The 20,080-nt window shown below is 39.2% G+C and overlaps 2 protein-coding genes across 3 annotated transcripts in view; both read right to left on the bottom strand.

Annotated features, from left to right (window-relative positions):
- Positions 1 to 20,080, bottom strand: part of LOC142337547 (ras-related protein ORAB-1-like) — a 555,140-nt gene that overhangs the window by 456,865 nt on the left and 78,195 nt on the right. The window lies entirely within an intron of this gene.
- LOC142337545 (uncharacterized) overlaps positions 1 to 20,080 on the bottom strand; it is a 47,330-nt gene that overhangs the window by 4,205 nt on the left and 23,045 nt on the right. Inside the window, exon 5 of the mRNA XM_075386844.1 lies at positions 1,992 to 3,254. Coding sequence (XP_075242959.1) covers positions 1,992 to 3,254 — 1,263 coding nt within the window. The remainder of the gene's footprint in view (positions 1 to 1,991; positions 3,255 to 20,080) is intronic.

Genomic DNA, 20,080 nt, shown 5'->3' on the forward strand with positions numbered 1-20,080 from the left:
TTGCATGCCAAACTATTTTTGGGATATTCTTTTGCTGAATTTCGTTTTCCCCCTTTCAGTCGCTCATACCTTTAATTCCTCCCAAACTTCCTTTTTCGATTATTATATTTGCGATCGATTATCTTATCTTGTCTTCTTATCTTGCTGATTTTACACCGATATCATACAGTACAGCAACAACTCGTGATCTTACAATTGGGGCCGAAGGCAACCAACCTGGGGGGATTTGGGGTGGGTAAAACCCCAGAAACCGAAAGCAATGAAGGCGCGGGGGGTTGGGAAGGCAACCAACCTGGGGGATTTGGGCGGGTAAAACCCCAAAAACCGAAAGCAATGAAAGCGCGGGGGGTTGGGAAGGCAACCAACCTGGGGGGATTTGGGGCGGGTAAAACCCCAAAAACCGAAAGCAAAGAAAGCGCGGGGGGAGGGGGTTGGGAAGGCAACCAACCTGGGGGGATTTGGGGCGGGTAAAACCCCAAAAACCGAAAGCAAAGAAAGCGCGGGGGGTTGGGAAGGCAACCAACTTGGAGGGATTTGGGGCGAGTGAAACCCCAAAAACCGAAAACAGAGCGCGCGGGTAAATAATAAGATAAATTTTTAAAGACTGTCTTTTGGTCTTTTGGATCTGCTTTCAGTCTGTTTTGATGTTTTGCGAACCCTCTTGCTGTTACATTTGGACTGTTTTAGAAAAGTTTCTAGATCTTTGGATACTGAAACTTCAAACTCATGGTGCAGATCAATTGTTTCTCATTTCAATCAATTTTTTAGAGCAATACTTAGCTTTTTCAGGGGTTGAATTCGTTGCCTGATGTGGTTGTGCATCAAAATATGTTATTGAAAACAACTTAATTTGGGTGGGGGTTATCGTTCGAATGTTCTAATAAAAAATGTTGTTTGTTATTTTGATTTAGATTAGATATATTAGTTTCCTTTGATTGCGAGTGTTTTGTATGATTGTAATTTGTGTTGTGTGGCTCCTGTCGAAAATCACTTCCGTTCGTTTTCGACAAAAGAAGTCATGTCAGTGACAACATTAAACATAAGTTTCAACGAAACTTCAGTTGTTCAATGTCAACCTATGTCAGGATTTCTAATGCAATTTTACTTCGAAAACCAAGTTTGAACAAACCATTACAAATGTAGCTGGAACACTCCTGAATCTACTCGAAGTACAATTGTCTGGGCCCCTGCCAAATATTCAGCCAACAACTTAGGGGAGTGAAGGGGGGTTGAAATCTGGGCGGGGTGAAGCGGGGAAGGGTTGTTGAAGTTCACAAACTCTCAGAAGCCCTTTTGTTTCGTTGAATTGCCGGAAATCGTGTATAGAATAGTCGGAAAAAAGGAATAAAAATCTCATAAAACCCACTTGACTATTATGATTGCTACAAACTATGTTTGAGAGCAATCGAAAACCAAGGAAAAACATGAACATGCACAACCTTATCATTTTTTACAAACACGTTTTTAAATCACAGGCTTGCAAATCTCTAAGCTCTGAAAACTGCTCAGAAACCTTAATATCTCCGGATAAATTATCTCCGGAAACAGCTCCGGAAAGCAAATCAAAATTTTCGAATTAAAGTAGAGTACCCAAATACTATTCAACTCTTTCGCAAAAACCAAGAGGAAACCATTAATGGCCTCTCAGTTGAAGCTATTGCAGCTGTTAAAAATATTTACTAGCTAGCATACGCTCCAGTTACGTCATATTTTGGTCCACAATTGCAACGCGCAACGCTTCCTGGGAGCTTTGTTGAAATTCATTGTACACGAACAAGCTAATCGAAATTTTTTCTGCATCAAATTGTTTTCAGGCTTCAGTATTTTCCATTAATTTAGGAATGGATTTTTTGACATAATTTTGAATGAAATGTGGTCTAACTCTTGACTCTAAGTTACTTCATTTTCATTTCAACCCCAAAAAATAATTTAAACACCATCGAATGTTCAGCACCCAAGAAATTGAGTTCAACTATTCCATATTTACTCACCGGTTAACCCACTATCCTCTTTGCTCTCCTTCTGATGATTAAGCATTGGTTCAGGTTCCACTTCTGTCTCCGGTGGAAGGACTGCGGGTGGAATTGCAGGAGGTTGTTCATTAGTCTCAGGCGGAATGACTGCGGGTGGAATTGCAGGAGGTTGTTCTTCGTTTTCAGATGGAATAACTGCAGGTGGAATTGCAGGAGGTTGTTCATTAGTCTCAGGTGGAATAACTGCAGGTGGAATTGCAGGAGGTTGCTCATTAGTCTCAGATGGAATAACTGCGGGTGGAATTGCAGGAGGTTGTTCATTGTTCTCAGGGGCAATAGCTGCGGGTGGAACTGCAGGAGGTTGTTCATTAGTTTCAGGTGGAATCACTGCAGGTGGAATTGCAGGAGGTTGTTCATTGTTCTCAGGTGGAATAACTGCGGGTGGAATCGCAGGAGTTTGTTCATTGTTTTCAGGTGGAATGACTGCAGGTGGAATTGCAGGAGGTTGTTCATTAGTCTCAGGCGGAATGACTGCGGGTGGAATTGCAGGAGGTTGTTCATTGTTTTCAGATGGAATAACTGCAGGTGGAATTGCAGGAGGTTGTTCATTAGTCTCAGGTGGAATAACTGCAGGTGGAATTGCAGGAGGTTGTTCATTAGTCTCAGGTGGAATAACTGCAGGTGGAATCGCAGAAGGCTGTTCATTGTTCTCAGGTGGAATGTCTGCAGGTGGAATTGCTGTAGGTTGTTCATTGTTCTCAGGTGGAATGACTGCAGGTTGAACTGCCGGAGGTTGCTCGTTCGTCTCGGGTTGAGTTTCAGTTGGCGCTTCATCCTCTGATGGAATATTTTCTGGCGGAAGTTCAGGTTGTTCTTCTGTCTCTGGGGGAACTTGTGAAACTGCCGGTGGCTGTGCGTCTGTCTCAGTTGGAACTTCCTCAGTTAAACCTTCTGGATGTTGCTCATCTGACTCAGTTGGAACTACCCCAGCAGGAACTTCATGTGTTGGCACATTTATATTTATCTCAGGTGGATTGACTTCAAGTTGCCCCGAGGGAGGAGGTGGCTTCTGTTCTGAATCTGAAGGGGGTGGTGGTACTGGAATCATCTGGAATGGAGGTAGACTATCAAGACCAGCATCAAGTGAGGCATTGCTGTGGTTGGTCATTATGTGAGAAGTCAGGTCCTTTAATGGCATTATGACTGGAGGGTAGCAGGATGTGTCCACCACGTTCTCACAACTCATCATTTGTCTCCCAGTTGTTCCATTGAAAAATTCGGCTGAAAGTAGAAATCAGTTCTCATACTTAATTATCTACTCAGTGGTCAAAGTTCAAAACTAGAAACAGCTTTTTCCTGTCAAAGATTATTTCTTCTCAATCCTGCGCAAGCAGCCAGGGCCAGTTATTTCAAGAAACAATTACAACTCATGAAAAAATAGAGGCAAGCAGCTCTCGCCTCTATTTGATAAGTAAAAAGACTGACTCGGGTCAAAGGTCATTCTCTTCTGACCGACCTACTTCGACTACATACGCTATGTTATGTTTTTGAAAATTACACGGTTTTACTTTATCGATTTTATCGTTTTTCATTGAACCGAAAAACCGATATTGCGAAGACAAACGAGTGCATTGATCTGATTTGCCGATAAATTTAAAACACTAACTTTATGCGTTCAATAATCACCTACTTCATCAAAATCGAAGGCAAAATAAAATCTACCGCGTTTGCCGATGCGTTACGGGCTATAGGAATCCCTATGAATATCAACCGAACATGTGACCAGTTTAACCCAAAATTTTATTAGCTTCACGTGATTCCTGAGCATATTTAAGTTACTGCTTATATTCGACTTAAAACAATTTTCGATGGAAGCGATAAACCCCTCAAACAGTAATACATTTTCTCAATTCTGATTCGCCAGCCATAAAATTTCTATAGTGGTTTGCCTGCCGTTTTCACTAGCAAATGTTGGCATATTCACATTTTGAGTGCGTCTTTATTCTTAAACGTCAGCTCTTAACTTTACAAGTTTAAGCTCAATCGCAAAAAAAATTACTGAAACAGGACGTATGTTTCGTAATCTAACTCAGTGCTTTTGATGAATTGGGTGTATGAGGTCAAAAACGTTGTCGGACTTAATTGCACCAAAACAAAAGCCAAGATAGATTTACTGCAATGTTCATAGACGCCAGTTTTTAACGAATACGAAGAAAGCGGCGTTTAAGGGAAACGGAAGTCTAAATTGAAAAATTGTGTGAATTTAAAAGCTCCAATATGCATCTTTAAAATGAGAGGCATGAGAGACCAAGTCACGGACGGTCCTATTCTGCCTCGTCTGAGCCCAATTTTGAGAATTAGTTTACTCAAGCGTAGGAAACTCGGTCAAATTTTTTTTGTGCAATACTATTGTTGAGGCAGCTTGAGCGAAAAAGAGCTATTTACCATTGCTCGGATGATTATAACCTGTATATCGAACCTTGGTCACCGTTTTATTGGTTGGATTCTGCATTTTTGTGGCACCAGAAACTTGCCTTATAGTTGAACTCTGATTAAACCTCGAACTTTCCCGAAAAACAACAGAAGGTCATTAAATTGACAAATTGTGTGAACTTGAAATTTTAATGCCATTTTCTCCAAAAGCATGGAAGACCGAGTCATAGGCAGTACTTTTCTGCCTCGTCTGAGCCTAAAATAGAGAATTAGTTTACTCAAGCGTAGGAATCTTGGTCAAATTCCTTTTATGCCACTCTTGTTGAGGCAGCACAGCGACTGCAATTCACCCGTTACCTTAATCCAGCTGTTTTCAATCTTGCTTGAAAATTGAAAACTGCTGGACCAAATTTACTTTGACAGATGGCAACTAGTTTTTCAGTAACCCTGTGATATAGTATACATTGGGTCATTGATATTTTAGTGCTAAATACCGTATTTTCATTTAATCTTCAATTTAGTTCATTTCCATTTAGTTCCAATTTGTTCAATGCTGTTTTGAAGATCAAATCTTCCTCAATCAAGCTCGCTAAATTTTTTTTACCTAACGTTGTGATTTAATTGTCTGTTCATACTGTCTGCTCATTCTGTTTTACCGCAAGTTTCCAATTTTAGTTATAAGTTATGATCAAATTGCTGATCAAAATTCTGTTGTTCCTATTTATTCATTCTCTCGAATCTATATTCAATTTTCAGTTGACTCTTTATTTCGAATTTCGTTCCGCGGATCGCTCAATTCAAAATATCGAATACAAGAATAGTTTCGCTAGGCGAAATACTAGTCTAAAAGTTAACGCTGTATTTGCGACGCGAAAACCGCTTAAAATTGAGACTCAGAAAGTTTAATCTACTAAGCACAAATTAGGTGGTGGAAACGCTCTGCGAAATCACTAATAATTTCGCAGCAATTAATACCATAAATCTCTCCGCAAATCTACCCGACTACAGAAAACGATTTCTGTATGACATGGCGCAGTCAGCCTGCCAATCCAGCAAGACCCCGCTTTCAATTGAGCCGTTTTGGGAACGGGCTACACCGGACCCACCAATACGTTGGGAGTAGTTGCGAATTCAAAACTGACAATCCTTGCAAGAGAAAATAACGTCGGACACGCTACTCCAACCAAAGTCAACTTATCTACGACTACCGGTCGAGCCGAAATACGAAATGGCTATCGAGGATAGGACTACCGGTCGAGCCGAAATACGAAATGGCTATCGAGGATGCAACAGAGGAAACGGAACGAGATCAGCGAATCCGGAATAATAAGTTGAAGCTTCAATTGGAATTGAAATGCCAAGAAATCACGGAGGCGGGCGTTTTCTGTGGTGAAAGACCATGGTCTTTATGCGATCAGAAATGTGACTCATTCCTCTACCTCAGTATTTGAACGGGAAGACGTCCTTTAACGCAAAAATTTCCCAATGATGACAACCACGACCTCTCTACCCTCAAACTCTTGGAGATGGAAATAGCTTCCATACGACCCAGAAACATCACTTTTGATCGCTACGTGTTTTTCTCTAGGAAACAGAAAAATGGTGAAACAGTAGAACAGTTCTCTAGCATTTTGAAAAAGTCGGCGGAAAGTTGTGATTTCGAAAGTCGAGGGGAAGTAATAATCAGACATCTTCATCACTAATATGTTGGATGATGATATTCGACGTGAAATCCTCGTGACACAGTAGACACTCAGTATAGCTGTCAATTTGGAAATGGGACACCAAAACCCTCAACGAATCTCATCCAACGACAACAACGCATCTGGCAGTGCAATCAATGCTATACAATCCTTCAATAGATTTCGCGGCGCGAATGCACGCGGAAATCAAACAGGCGAAATTAGACTCAATCGAGCATCGATTGACCAGTTTAGAGGTTGTGGCCAAAATTGGACTCCAACGCATCGTCTGCTTGACCCCACTCTGGGTCAGAAATTCAATCTTTGTGGTCTCTCATAAAACAAGAAATTCTCGTCAAGATAATCGCATCATTACTGTAGAAAATTCTGAAAATAAACTATAATGAACAGTTTAATTCGGAATACGACTCTTCTGACGATAATTATGTTGCGATGGTAGAAAATCTTAATACACCACAAATTGCAATGCAGAATATGACGATAAAAATTGCAAGAGATAAAATTGAATGGCTTGGACACAGTATCACTCAAACAGGAATAACACCATTATCCAAAAAAACTGATGCCATCAAAAAATTATCATCATCCTCAAATATCAAAAAATTGAGATCTTTTATGGGATCAGTACATCATCTCGGAACATTTATTCCAAAACTATCGCAAATTTGTTACCCATTTAGACCTCTCCTTAAGAAACACAAAAATTGTCTGGACAGGTGAACATGAACTTTCAAATTCATAAAAACGAAAATTGCCGAAACAATAGAAAAGCATTTTAACCCAGATCTAGAAACACGTATAAAATGCGATGCCTCTCGTAAAGGTTTAGGTTGTGCATTAGAGCAACGAACTCCTAACAGATGGCACACTATAGCTTTTGCATCACGATTCTTAAATTCAATAGAAGATCGTTATAGCATTAATGAGCTTGAATTATTGGGTGTTGTTTGGTCTATTGAACACTTCAAATATTACCTTTATGGTAAGCCATTCACAGTCATGACCGATCATGACCGAGCTTTGTTATCTATAAAGAAAAAACAGAGCTAAAAAATTTTATAAAAGTTGTCTCATGGGTCGATAGGTTTTTACCTTTTGACTTCACAATAGATCACCTATCTCCCTGGCTCGAAAATGGGACTAGTTGACTATGTTTTGCGAAAACCTCAGAGAAATTCATAGTTGCTAAATTGGACGCAATTAAACGCAGCGCGAAATCCATATAAAAAACCAGTCTCATATAATCCGAATTCGAATTACAAAATATGCAGTGAATTTGCACCTCGAGTACGCAACATGGCAATACAATTAGCAAATTAACGCCAAATAACTCCAATTCCAATGCCCAAATCGAGAAGGCAAACATTCCCCACTCGCTTTTTGCCTTAAATCGCCTCACCAATCTATCAGTCGAAAAATCTCAAAATTTTCAACGAGTTGCTAACAGCTTCCACAACGTATTGAAGATGTCGATTTCTGATGAAACACTCATGCAAGTGCAACATTCTACAACCTCAAAAACACATGCCGATGAAGCAGGCCCATCCACCGCTCCATCAGTACAAGCAACACCATCTGCCACAAACCCGGACAAAACAGTGACATCACCGTCAGCAGATGATTTCTACACGGACGCTTTCAACTTTGCCTTGTCAAGGCCTTTTTCTCCAGTATTCGATGGCGAGTCTCACAGAAAGGATGCAGTCCTCAGGGAAATCAGGGACTGTGTGCTAACTGAGAATGAACACAGATGCCTTCAAATAAGCCCCCACATACATAGCCTTTGGAATGACCTTTACACAAAGAACGGCTGCGTATGTAAAGACGATCGCATCGCCATCCCTAACTCATTTAAAAACGCTTACGTTGAAGCGATACACGCCACACATCCAGGGAATTGGGGAATGACGGACATGGAAATACGTGCATGGTGGCCGTACATGCAACGAGACATCAAAAACGGTCAAGTAAAACCCTTGCGTCAAAATTGATAAAAATTCAAAGAATTATTCCTTCTAGCAAATGTTTACTATTAAAATTGTGCAAAACACCAAATGAAGAAAATCAAATTGATTTTGGCGGACCAATTTACAATGAAAAGAATCAAGAAGTCTATTTTCTCGCATGTAGATAGATTTTCTAAATTCCCAACATCGGAGGTATTTGACAGAGCAAATGCAGATATTTTGAAATTCCTTCAAGGATATGTTTTACTACACGGAATACCTCGTACAATTAGATTAGATCAAGCTCGGCGCCAAACTGGTCGATAAATTAAAGCATTTTGTAATCAAAATAAAATACAATTGAAGCTCCCATACAGGGCCACAGAGCAATTGGACTAGTTGAAAGGGAATCCAAACAACCAAAAATCGCTTAGCTTGTATTAAAACGGCAGCGCGAAATCGCTTTAATTGGAAAGCATCGATAAACTTATTTATCAACTCCGTATCTGTCGCTAAAAGACTTAATATCTCACCGTTTGAAGCGTGTTTTGGTAAAAATGCAAATACTCCATTAAGTAATATTTCAACTGAACCTGACCCTAGTACTCTTACATATAAACCAATTTTGAAAAAATATTCAGACATGGAGACAATTTGCTGGGACAAGTTAATCTCGGATGAGCAATGGGATACTGAGGCAAGGAGCGACATCGAACTAGAGATAAGCAGATATCGACTAAGCAAGGATGCGGTTCAAAGATGTAATGCAGATTCTGATGAAGAATCACGAGTGATCCCGCACCCAGATGTTGGTCAGGCAGTACCCAGAACTCAGGCCATACTAACATTTAAATTGGCGAAAACCCAAAAGTAAAAGATCTAAGAAAAATCAGGACAGTCTTTACGAATTTCTGGCGCCCTGGTCATCGGTGATAAAATCAGACGCATACACGTCCATAATAAAAGAACCGGGAAAACGAATAAATCGTAAGAAACTGATTTGGCCAAATTCGGAACCAAAACAGAGAGACAAACTGATTGCAAGTTTACGCTAACAGAAGACGAAAATTACCATCAAGAAAAATCACAGAGGATCTGATGAATCAACACGCTAGAGAGGCAAGACGAAAGTTAGAGGGCAACAAAAAAATAAAACGTAAGAAAATTGCCAATATGAGCGCAGTCTTCTCTTCTATACAATCGAATGTGTGAAGAGCGTTGCGAGTGCGAATGCCGACGGAACCGAAGATAACCTTGGTACCCGCACCGCCGCAACCACCTACCAGTAATTGATTTTGCACCGCCAATGGTCCTACGGCAGACATCTATAGTAATCGCGGAGCCACCGACCCGCCCGAAGCGAAAGGCGCCAGTTTTGCTTAACTTCATCACCTTTGTACACAAATCAGAGGTCCGAGAAGGTCCGAAAGTGGGTCGTGGGGAAATAGTCAGGCAGATCCCAAGAGGTCAAAGGGACACAACTGAAACTTTAGGGTACTCTGCATTGTAACTAGGACTCTGGGAGCAAAGGAAGTATAGAGTAGCAAGTTTACATGATTTCACTTGCAAAAGTGAACAGTTGATCAACAAAACAAGTAGGGTGTTGTTTTTTTCCGGTTGTATTCATCAATCAGAATAGAAATTTTCAATATTCACTTTTCCTATTTTAAAATTTGTTTATGAACAAATTCTTTCTTTGATAAAATTAAGGCTGGCTGCGCAAAAGAAAACGAAACGGTGGTTATTGGGTTTTTAAAGCTAAATTCTGCTTTTTGCCCAAAACGCAGCTTGCAATCAGATTACATAAGGAAACTAAGAGTTGAAAGACGGCTCAAACTAATACGTTTAAATTAAAGATTGAGTTCACTGAGAAAAGGAAGTTTAGCGAAGCCAAGTAATCACTTCGCTTTCTTATTGTGCCCTGTATTTAACACTTTGTAGAGGCTATGAAAGAAGAATTGTTTGTGGTTTGTTTTCAATTGAGCAGCTGAAATTGCAAAACTGCTTCAGATGTCATGGCTGGAAGGAATCACTTGTTTTTTTTACTTTGTTCACTACTTTAAGTTAAGAGTAATGTGTTTTTTTCAAACATTTGCACGGAACGCAATATATGTGCTTTCATAGCAAATTACAGCAATTTCGAGTTTGAAAGTCAATATCTGCAGCCGCTCCGCCCTTTGTTCCTTTGCTATCGGACTGATATCTGAAGTTAAATTTATCGGAGATCTTTGTAGTTGAGGCCGTAGTTTAAATTACTGTTCTATAACTTTCTCAGAATGTTCGTCTAATTTGAGCATAACCATAAACAGATTGCTGTCTTCCAGTAGATACTTTGTAGCATTCGATGCTTCTGTAACTTTGTATTATTTGCACTTTTCTCATTCAATTACATATCAATTCTGACTCTTAGTGTTCTCATTTAGTTTCGATTCTCCTTGTTGAAAGACCACGTTTTTGAAACGACAATTTTTTACATAAGCTCTCGTAGATGGCTTTAGACTAATGTACTAAATTTTTCGAGGAGCACGCTAAAATCTGCGCCTCTATATGGCTTTGAGGTTGTTGTCTTTCGTTCACTTTATATTCAGTTGCACGTGAAGAGCTCATGACTCTAAAATCTGTTTTCCTTGTTAGTGATATCTGTCCCGTGAATGATTGCTATAGTTAAATTTTGAATCTTTCAAGGGCGATTTTACCTTCAAAAAAGCTGATAATCTCTCAAGTGGGAGAAGGGCTCACATAGATGAGAAGGGCTTTTGAAGTCCGTTTTTTTTTCGTTCATTAGTTTTAATTCGAAACTTGAGCATTGTCTTCTCTCCCACTTCTATAGCTTCTGTTTAGTGTTTGCTGAATGATTCCTTAAAGATAATTTTTCAACCGCCTTTAACAAAATTACCCTTCGATGTAAAAGGTTTTTATTGATCTAAGCAGACAGCAATATGAATTTGACTTCCACTAGCATTAGTTGCTCCTTTCACTTCATTTTCAGTCACACCTTCTGCTTGATTTGAGGTTCTCACTTTTGATTTTGGATCACCTCATAGGTGACTGTTTTAAAGCAAAATGTTCTTTTTAAAAGCAGCATTTGAAATATATTTGAATATCTCCTAAGTGATGTGTTTTTCCCTTCAATTCGAATTGTAGACTAGAGTTTGAGGTAATGAACTACTTTGAAGTTATTGATCCTCTTTCACTAGTTTAGCGATTTTTAAGAGCCAATTTGACTCATAACTTCTCTGATCAGTTTCTTGAGGCATGATTTTTCCAAATTATGTCTTTAGTCCTTCTATAAATTAACTTTGTTGCATTTGGTTACACTATTAATTTTATTGATTCTTTGATTGTAAATTTGTTTTTACTAGCTAGTTTCATGCAGCTTAAGCGTCGTTTTATTGTTTATCAAACGTTCCACTAATCTAATGGCTCTATGATCATTTGCATGTGCTGTTATGTTATTTTGTTTGCAAAAAATTTTGAACTTCATTTCCTATTAATCATCGTGTCGTATATTACGTGGTTTTGTCGTATACTACGTGGAATACATCCAAATCCATGTAGTCGTATACTACAAACTTGGATGTATTCGTCTAAAAGTTTAACAATATTCAATCCGTTTGTTTTATCGAATAATTCTACAGTTGGATATTTGGAAAAACGGTCAACACATGCGAGAAAATTTGTCTAATCTTTTTCATTTGCTATCGATTTCAACTTAGTTGATGGGATTTTTGGAAGATTCTTGCCAAATTCCGTACAAGGTTCATATTTTGCTGTTTTTGAGGACTTCGCAGTGCATATTTGGCCAGAGAGCATACTTGCCCAGGGTGATCCCCAGCTCTCAGGGTGTGTGAGGTGGACTGCCTCAGGTACTGCCTCCTGGATGGATTTGGGTATTGGGATCACCACTCTCTCGTCTATGCACACTCAGCCTGATTTGAGGTGAGGGGCATGCCAGTACGAGTGCTTGTGGCGTTCGAATGACCACTTTCGCTCTTCTCGGTTTTGGGACGTGCACTTCATTTTAGAACGCTTGGTTAGTTTTGGACAGGGACATGGTAGCCAATGTCGGGTCTTCAGAAGTAAAGAATTAGAATAAAAGATAAAGCATTAGACAAAAAAATCCATGTAACCGTTCAATAAACTTCTACCAGATGGATACAAGATCACTGTTGACTAATCGGCCTTTTTTCAGTTTTGGCCAAGAAGATGAATCGAGAAGCATGCTTCTCCACTCATGAAGCCACAAGCTCGTATGTTGTCAAGTTCTAATGAAGAAAATGACACATTGAAATGTGAGTTACTTCTCGCTAAACTTCTTCCAGATGGCTCTAAATGATGGCTGCAAGGATATGGCCTCTGACTTATTGGTCTGTTGCCTCTGACCTATTGGTCTGTTTTTTCACAGATTCGGCCACGAAGATAAAACATTGCACGACGAGACGTGCATGGATCGAATTAAATTCGGACGAAGAAAAAGAAAGAACGAGACTTGAGACCGTCGTGAGCCACAGCGCTCAGCAACATCTGGCAACAATTTTTGTGGTGTTGGGATAGAAGCAGAATTGTTAAAGACACTTTGCTACGAAAATCAAGTTTTTTCAGTTCTATGTTATTTACAAGTGCAAGATTTAATGCAAATTAGAAACTGGAGTGCTCATAGATTTTTGCCATTTAGGATTTATTATAATAGATAGATAGATGGATAATAAACAATTGAGAGGGAGGGAATTAAATGCAGAAAAAATGACGGAAAAAAAGCTCAAGGTCAAAGTAACGAATAAAGCGAAAAATGAACGGAAGAAAAAATCAAGTTTTGAACCTCAGCACATTTTGCATACTTTATTGCTCATACTCGGGCTTGAATCCACGCCCATCGCTTCATAGTCAGTTCTTTCATAGTTCGATCTTCATCTATTTAAATTGATAGTAGATAGATAAGAGAGAATGAAATGCAGAAAAAATGAAGGAATAAAGAGTGAACAATATATAATTAACGAACAGAGAACGAAAAGATAAATAACGAAAACGAAAGAAATGAGGAAATGAGGAGAGACAAAATCCAAAACTTTTAACCCTGATAGATTATGCATCCTGTTCCGCTCATACTCGTGCTTGAACTATTGACATAGGCTTTACAGCCATAGGTCTAATCGCTTGGGCCAGCGATTCTTATTTTTAACTATTGAACTGACAAAAATTTTTTGTAAATCGTTTTTTTGTCTCGCTTGTTCTTGCTTAACCTGCAGTCCTAATGTCACGACCAGGAGCTTAAACAAGATGATGTAGGCTGTTTTTTTAACGATCGTTAGAGCAAGTCAAGATAGGAGCGCTGCTCCTACGTGCGACACCTTAAATTTAATATAGATTCTAACTGGAATGCTAGGCAACCATTTTAAAGCGTCTGAACAGTCCTTCAGCATGCAGCTTAGCGTAGTACAAGCTTTTTGAGAACTGCACATGTGCATGTGTTTCGTGGTAATTACTTGGTTTCAGCTTGTGTGAGTTATGTTTGTATGCGTGTAATTGTCCGTGAACGTGCATGCGTGTGCTTACGCGCGTGCGTGTGTGTGCCCGTAGGCATTCAAATGAAAAATTTGCTCTTCTTGGTTTTGGGATGTTCGCTTTGTTTTCGAACGTTCGGTTAGTTTTCAAACGTGTTTCGTGTTAAAACGTTTGATATGTTAATTTGAACGCATACAATGTGCACTTGTGTATGAGTTAGAGGGTGTATGTGTTTCATAGGCCAATTTGTAACTTCCCACTAGAAAATCAGTATTCAAGTCACAACTTAAAACTTTCGAACTCTGCCTAATTTATTACCATAGGATCTTGCTCACAATTTCACCCCGAAAATTCTTGTTCTGAAGGTTATTTCCAAATTACGAACTGATTTGACGTTAACCATGGCATAAATTATAACTATCCGAAGCGGGATTTGGATTCTATCTTTATGTGTGTAAGTGTGTGAGTACTTTTTTGAGTTTGTCTGTTTGCGCGTGTGAGACCTCGAGACGTTGACATTTAACTGTTGTTAATTGCTACATTGAGTTTAACCACTGACTCACTGAGTTGCCTTAATGCAATTTTCATAATTCTTGTTACATGTTGTCAATCCTAATGCAATGGTTTTTGAATATCCAAGATGACCGACGATTAGGTAAGCAACATCCATTGATGATCAAAAGTAATTAGGGTGAGCAGGTCTGAAGTGGTCCTAAAGTTTTGAAGTTTTTTCATTGTTTCAAACACAGCAATTCAGACAACTGCAATTTTTTGCATTCTTAGCTAAATTGAAGCTTACATTGGGAAACGGGTTTACAAATGACTGCTGTACAGATAAAGAGACTGTAGCAAAGCTTGAAAGCAGGATTTCAAAAATTTGGCAACAAATTATGGTTGCTATTGAACGGTTGCAAATGGCGTTATTCTGTCAGTCAGTGGAAAATTGGAAAAAGACAGAAAATTAATAGTTAGCGCGGCGTTAGGAAATTGCCCCGAGATGAATAGTTTGAGGACAACTGTCAAAAAGACGATGCACGAGTTAAAACTCCTGCTGCTGAAGTTCAATGGCGCAGCAGCAACTTCCATCACCATGGATCTGGATCCCAATAAAACTTATCAAAACGCTGCTCAACATGAACGAGGACAGGGACATAGCGGACAATGTTGCTTTTTCAGAAAAGGTTGACCATAAAAAAGAGAAGCAAGAGACAAACAGAAAATCCGTCTTGAAAAATTAGCAACCGTTCATTAAACCTAACAGATGATTGAAAAATTGTTCCGGACTAATGGGTCTTCTTTTTTTAGTTTCCAACAAGATGGAAATGGAGAAGCATGCTCCTCCACTAAAGAAGCTACGAGCTCGTATAATGTCAAGTTCTGATGAAGAAAATGACACCTTGAAAAGTGAGTTATACATCGCAAAACTTCTGCCAGATGGCTCTAAATGACCTTCTCGATGTTTTTTTTAACAAATTCGGCCACGAAGATAATGAAAAATGGCACGAAACGTTCATGGATCGAATCACATTCGGACAAAAAATATGAAAAGACGAGACTTGAAACTTTCGCGAACCTGACACCATCGCCAGATAGATAAGAGAGAATGAAATGCAAAAAATGAGGCTTTAAAGAGTTTTTAGAGTTAAACGAACAGAACGAAAAGGAGAGAAACGAGGAACTGAAGACGGAGACAAACAAATCCGAAATTTATAACCCCGGTAGATTATGCATCCTGTTCCGCCCATACTTGTGATTGAACTATTGACCCTGCTTTTACAGCCAGAGGTCTAATCCCTTGGGCCGGCGACTCCTGTTTTTGTCTTTGGAACGAACAAAATTTTTCGTCAATCGCTTTTTTGTCTCGCTTGTTTTTCCTTAGCCTGCATTCTTAATGGGTGGACCGAGAGCTTAAGCATGATGGTCTAGGCTGCTTGTTTAAGGATGTTTAGATCAAGTGAAGATAGGAACAATACTAAACATTGCGCTCCTTAATATAAGATAGACTCTAACTCCAATGCTTTGCCATGTTAAAGCTCTCTTCACGTGTGTGAACGGTCCTTGAAGATGCAGTTTAGCGTAGTTTAAGCCTTTTGAGACATGCTATGCTTCCATGTTTAATCTTCTAATCCGCACATGTGCGTGTGTTCTGTTAGTGGCTTGGTTTTAGCTTGTGTGTGTGCGTGTGTTTATCCGTGAGCTTGCATGCGTGTGTGTGTGCGCGTGCGTGTGTGTGCTTGTAGGTATTTAAATGCCCATTTTGTTCTCAGTGTTGGGATAAGTGCTTTCCTTTCGAACGTTCGGTTAGTTTTCAAACGGTTGTTTCGTTTTCAAACATTTGATTCGTTAACTTGAACCCATACGTCTGTGATTGTATTTGCGTGCGTACTTGTGTGTGTGCCTGTTAGAGGGTGTGTGTGTTTGACTTTCAGCTGAGAACCTTAATCTGACGTTATCCATGGCATGAATTACAACTACCAGAATCAGGACATTGATTCTATCTTTAAGTGTGTATGTGTGCGTACTTGTTTGCGAGTGTGTCTGTGTTTTTGCTCGTGTGAGACCTCGAGACGCTGGCAATTAACTGAAGTTAATTGTTACATCGAGTCACCACAACCACTGAGTTGCCTTAATGCAATACTGATTTTTTCTCACATATCATTTCTAATGCAATGATTTTTAACATATCCAAGATGGCCGGCGATTAGGTAAGCAACATCCATTAGTGTTCATGATCAAAAGTTATTAGGGTGGCAGGTCTGAACGAGTCTTAAACTTGAGGTTTTTTCATTGTTTCAAACATCTCTGCATTTCAAGACATTGCTCGCTTTTTAGCCTTTTTTCTTCGTTAAAATGAAGCTCCTGTGTGGAAACTGTTTTACAAAGGACTGCTGCACCGATGAAGAGACTGAAGCAAAGCTTTGAAGCTGAAGTCCGAAAATTTGAGCAACAAAATCTGGTTGCTATTGAACGGTTGAAATTGGCGTTAAGCTATTCTATCAGTCGAAATTTGGAAAGTTGAAAGAAACACAAAGTTAGCTCGGCTTTAAAAATTTGCCCTGAGATGAATAGATTGAGGGCATCTGTCAGCAGGACAATGCAAGACTTAAAATTCCTGCTGCTGAAATTCAATGGCTCAGCAGCAACTTCCATCAGCATGGATCTGGATCCCGATAACACTTATCAAAACGCTGCTCAACATGGACGAGGACAGGGACATAGCGGACAAGGTTGTTCTTCAGAAAAGGTTGACCACAAAAAAGAGAAGCAAGAGACAAACAAAAAATCTGTCTTGAAAAGTGAGTAACCTTTCATTAAACTGCTACCAGATGGATAAAAATATATCCTGACTAACTGGTCTGTTTTTTTCAAGTTTTGGCCAAGATGAAAGTTTAGAGGCATGCTCCTCCAATCAAGAAGCCACAAGCTCGTATGTTGTCAAGTTCTAATGAAGAAAATGACACCTTGAAATGTGAGTTACTTCTCGCTAAACTTCTTCCAGATGGCTCAAAATGATGGCTGCAAGAAGTATGGCCTCTGACTTTTTGGTTTGTTTTTTCACAGATTCGGCCACGAAGATAAAACATTGCACGACAAGACGTGTATGGATCGAATTAAATTCGGACGAAGAAAATGAAAGATCGAGACTTGAGACCATCGCGAGCCACAGCGCTTAGCATCATCTGGCGACAATTTTTGTGGTGTTGGAATAGAAGCAGAAATTGTTAGAGACACTTTGCTACGAAAATCCAATTTTTTCAGTTCTATGTTATTCACAAGTGCAAGATTTGATGCAAATTAGAAACTGGAGTGCTCTTGGATTTTTGCCATTTAGGATTTAATATAATAGATAGATAGATGGATAATACACAAATGAGAGGGAGATAATGAAGTGCAGAAAAAATGAGGGGAAAAAAGGGTCAAAGTAACGAATAAAACGAAAAATGAACGGAGGAAAAAATCAAGTTTTTGTACACCAGCACATTTTGCAAACTTTTTTGCTCATACTCGGGATTGAACCCACGCCCCTCGCTTCATAGTCAGTTCTTTCATAGTTCGATCTTCACCTATTTAAATTGATAGTAGATAAGAGTGAGAGAATGAAATGCAGAAAAAACGAAGGAATAAAGAGTGAAGCTAACGCGGCGTTGAAAAATTTCCCACAGCTGAATAGATTGAGGGCAATTGTCAAAAAGACAATACAGGAGTTAAAATTGCTGCTGTTGAAATGCAATGGCGCAGCAGTAACTTCCATCAGTCTGGATCTGGATCCCGATAACTCTGTTATCAAAACGCTGCTCAACATGGACGAGGACATGGACATGGCGGACAATGTTGGTTCTTCAAAGTTGACTCTAAAAAAAGCGAGACAAACAGCAAAATCCGTCTTAACAGTGAGTAACCGTTGATTAAACTTCTACAAGATGGATCCATTACATTTCCTGACGAACCGGTCTGTCTGAGTTTCGACCAAGAAGATAAAAATGGAGAAACATGCTCCTCCACTCAAGTTCTGATGAAGAAAATGACACCTTGAAATGAATTACTTCTCACTAAACTTCTGTCAGATGCCTCTAAATGATGGCTGCAAGAAGTATGGTGTATTTCCTTCTGACTTATTGATCTGTTTTTTTTTACAGATTGGTCCAAGATGATAATGAAATATGGCACGACGAGACGTGCATGGATCAAATCGAGCTCGCTCGAAGAAAATGAAAGGACAAAACTTGACACCGTCGCGGGTCAGACCGTTTAACAAACTTTGGCGACAATTCTTGTGATGTAGGAATAGAAAAAATTGTTTAGAACGCTTTGCTACGAAACTTGTTTTTTCAGTTCTGTTATTTACAAGAGCAAGATTTGATGCAAACCAGAAACTGCAGTGCTCTAACTTATAGGTTTTTGCCATTTCGGATTTCAAATAATACATAGATAAATGGATAATAAACAATTGAAAGGGAGAGAACAAAAAGAAAAGAATGAAAGTAACGCATAAAACAAAAATGTAGAACGCATAAAGAATCAAATCCAAAATTCGTACCTCAAACATTTCATACTTTTTTGCGCCTACTCGGGCTTGAAACCATGCCCTTCGCTTCAGTCATAGGTCTTTCAAAGTTCAACTTTCATCTAAAAAAATCGATAGTAAATAGATAGGAGTGACAGGATGAAATGCAGAAAGAAAAATGAAGGAACAAAGAATGGAATATATAAATTACGATCAGAGGACAAAAAGATAAACAACAAAAAAGAAAGAAATGAGGAACTGAGGAAAACACAGACAAATATATAAGAAACGAAGAACGAAAAGATAACGAATAGGAAAAATGAGGAACAGAGAGACAAACAAAACTTTAACCTGATTACGCATTTTCCGCTCATACTCGTGCTTGAACTATTGACCCAGGCTTTACAGCAATAGGTCTAATCGCTTGGGCCAGCGATTCTTATTTTTAACTCTTGAACTGACAAAAATTTTTTGTCAATCGTTTTATTGTCTCGCTTGTTTTTGCTTAACCTGCAGTCCTAATGTCACGTCCAGGAGCTTAAACAAGATGATGTAGGCTGTTTTTTTAAGTATCGTTAGAGCAAGTCAAGATAGGAGGGCTGCTCCTACGTGCGACACCTTTAATTTAATATAGATTCTAACTGGAATGCTAGGCAACCATTTTAAAGCGTCTGAAAAGTCCTTCAGCATGCAGCTTACCGTAGTACATGCTTTTTGAGAACTGCACATGTGCATGTGTTCCGTGATAGTTACTTGGTTTCAGCTTGTGTGAGTTATGTTTGTATGCGTGTGTTTGTCCGTGAACGTGCATGCGTGTGTGCTTACGCGCGTGCGTGTGTGTGCCCGTAGGCATTCAAATGAAAAATTTGCTCATCTTGGTTTTGGGATGTTCGCTTTGTTTTCGAACGTTCGGTTAGTTTTCAAATGTGTTTCGTGTTAAAACGTTTGATATGTTAATTTGAACGCATACATTAATGTGTTAAAGTGTTAACGCATACATTAAACCAGGACCTTAAGCATGATAGTTTAGGCTGTTTGCTTAAAGATTGTCAGATCAAGAAGATATGAGCGCTGCTAACCATTGCGCCAAAGAGCAACTTACCTTTAATATAATAGATAGATTCGATAGATTCCAACTCGAATGCTATGTCACCATGTTAAAGCCATCTTCATGATTTGTGCATATCCAAGATGGCCGACGATTGGGTAAACAACATCCATTGGTGATCAAAAGTAATTAGCGTGGGCAGGTCTGAACCGGTTTTGAGGTTTTGAGGTTTTAAAATGGTTTGGAGCTGTTTGCACTGGTTTTGAACTGGTTTAATTTTTTGAGGTTTTTTTCAATTACCCGAAGTAGGACTTTGAGTATATCTTTGTGTGTATGTGTGCGTACTTTTTTTGCGAGTTTGTCTGTGTTAAATTTTTTTGCGAGTTTGTCTCTTTACATAGTATCATTCCTATTGCAATGCTTTTTGCATATCCAAGACGGCCGACGATTACGTAAGCAACATCCAATGG

Source organism: Convolutriloba macropyga, chromosome 4 (genome assembly GCF_964194025.1).
Source record: "Convolutriloba macropyga chromosome 4, txConMacr16.3, whole genome shotgun sequence".
Lineage (NCBI taxonomy): Eukaryota > Metazoa > Xenacoelomorpha > Acoela > Convolutidae > Convolutriloba > Convolutriloba macropyga.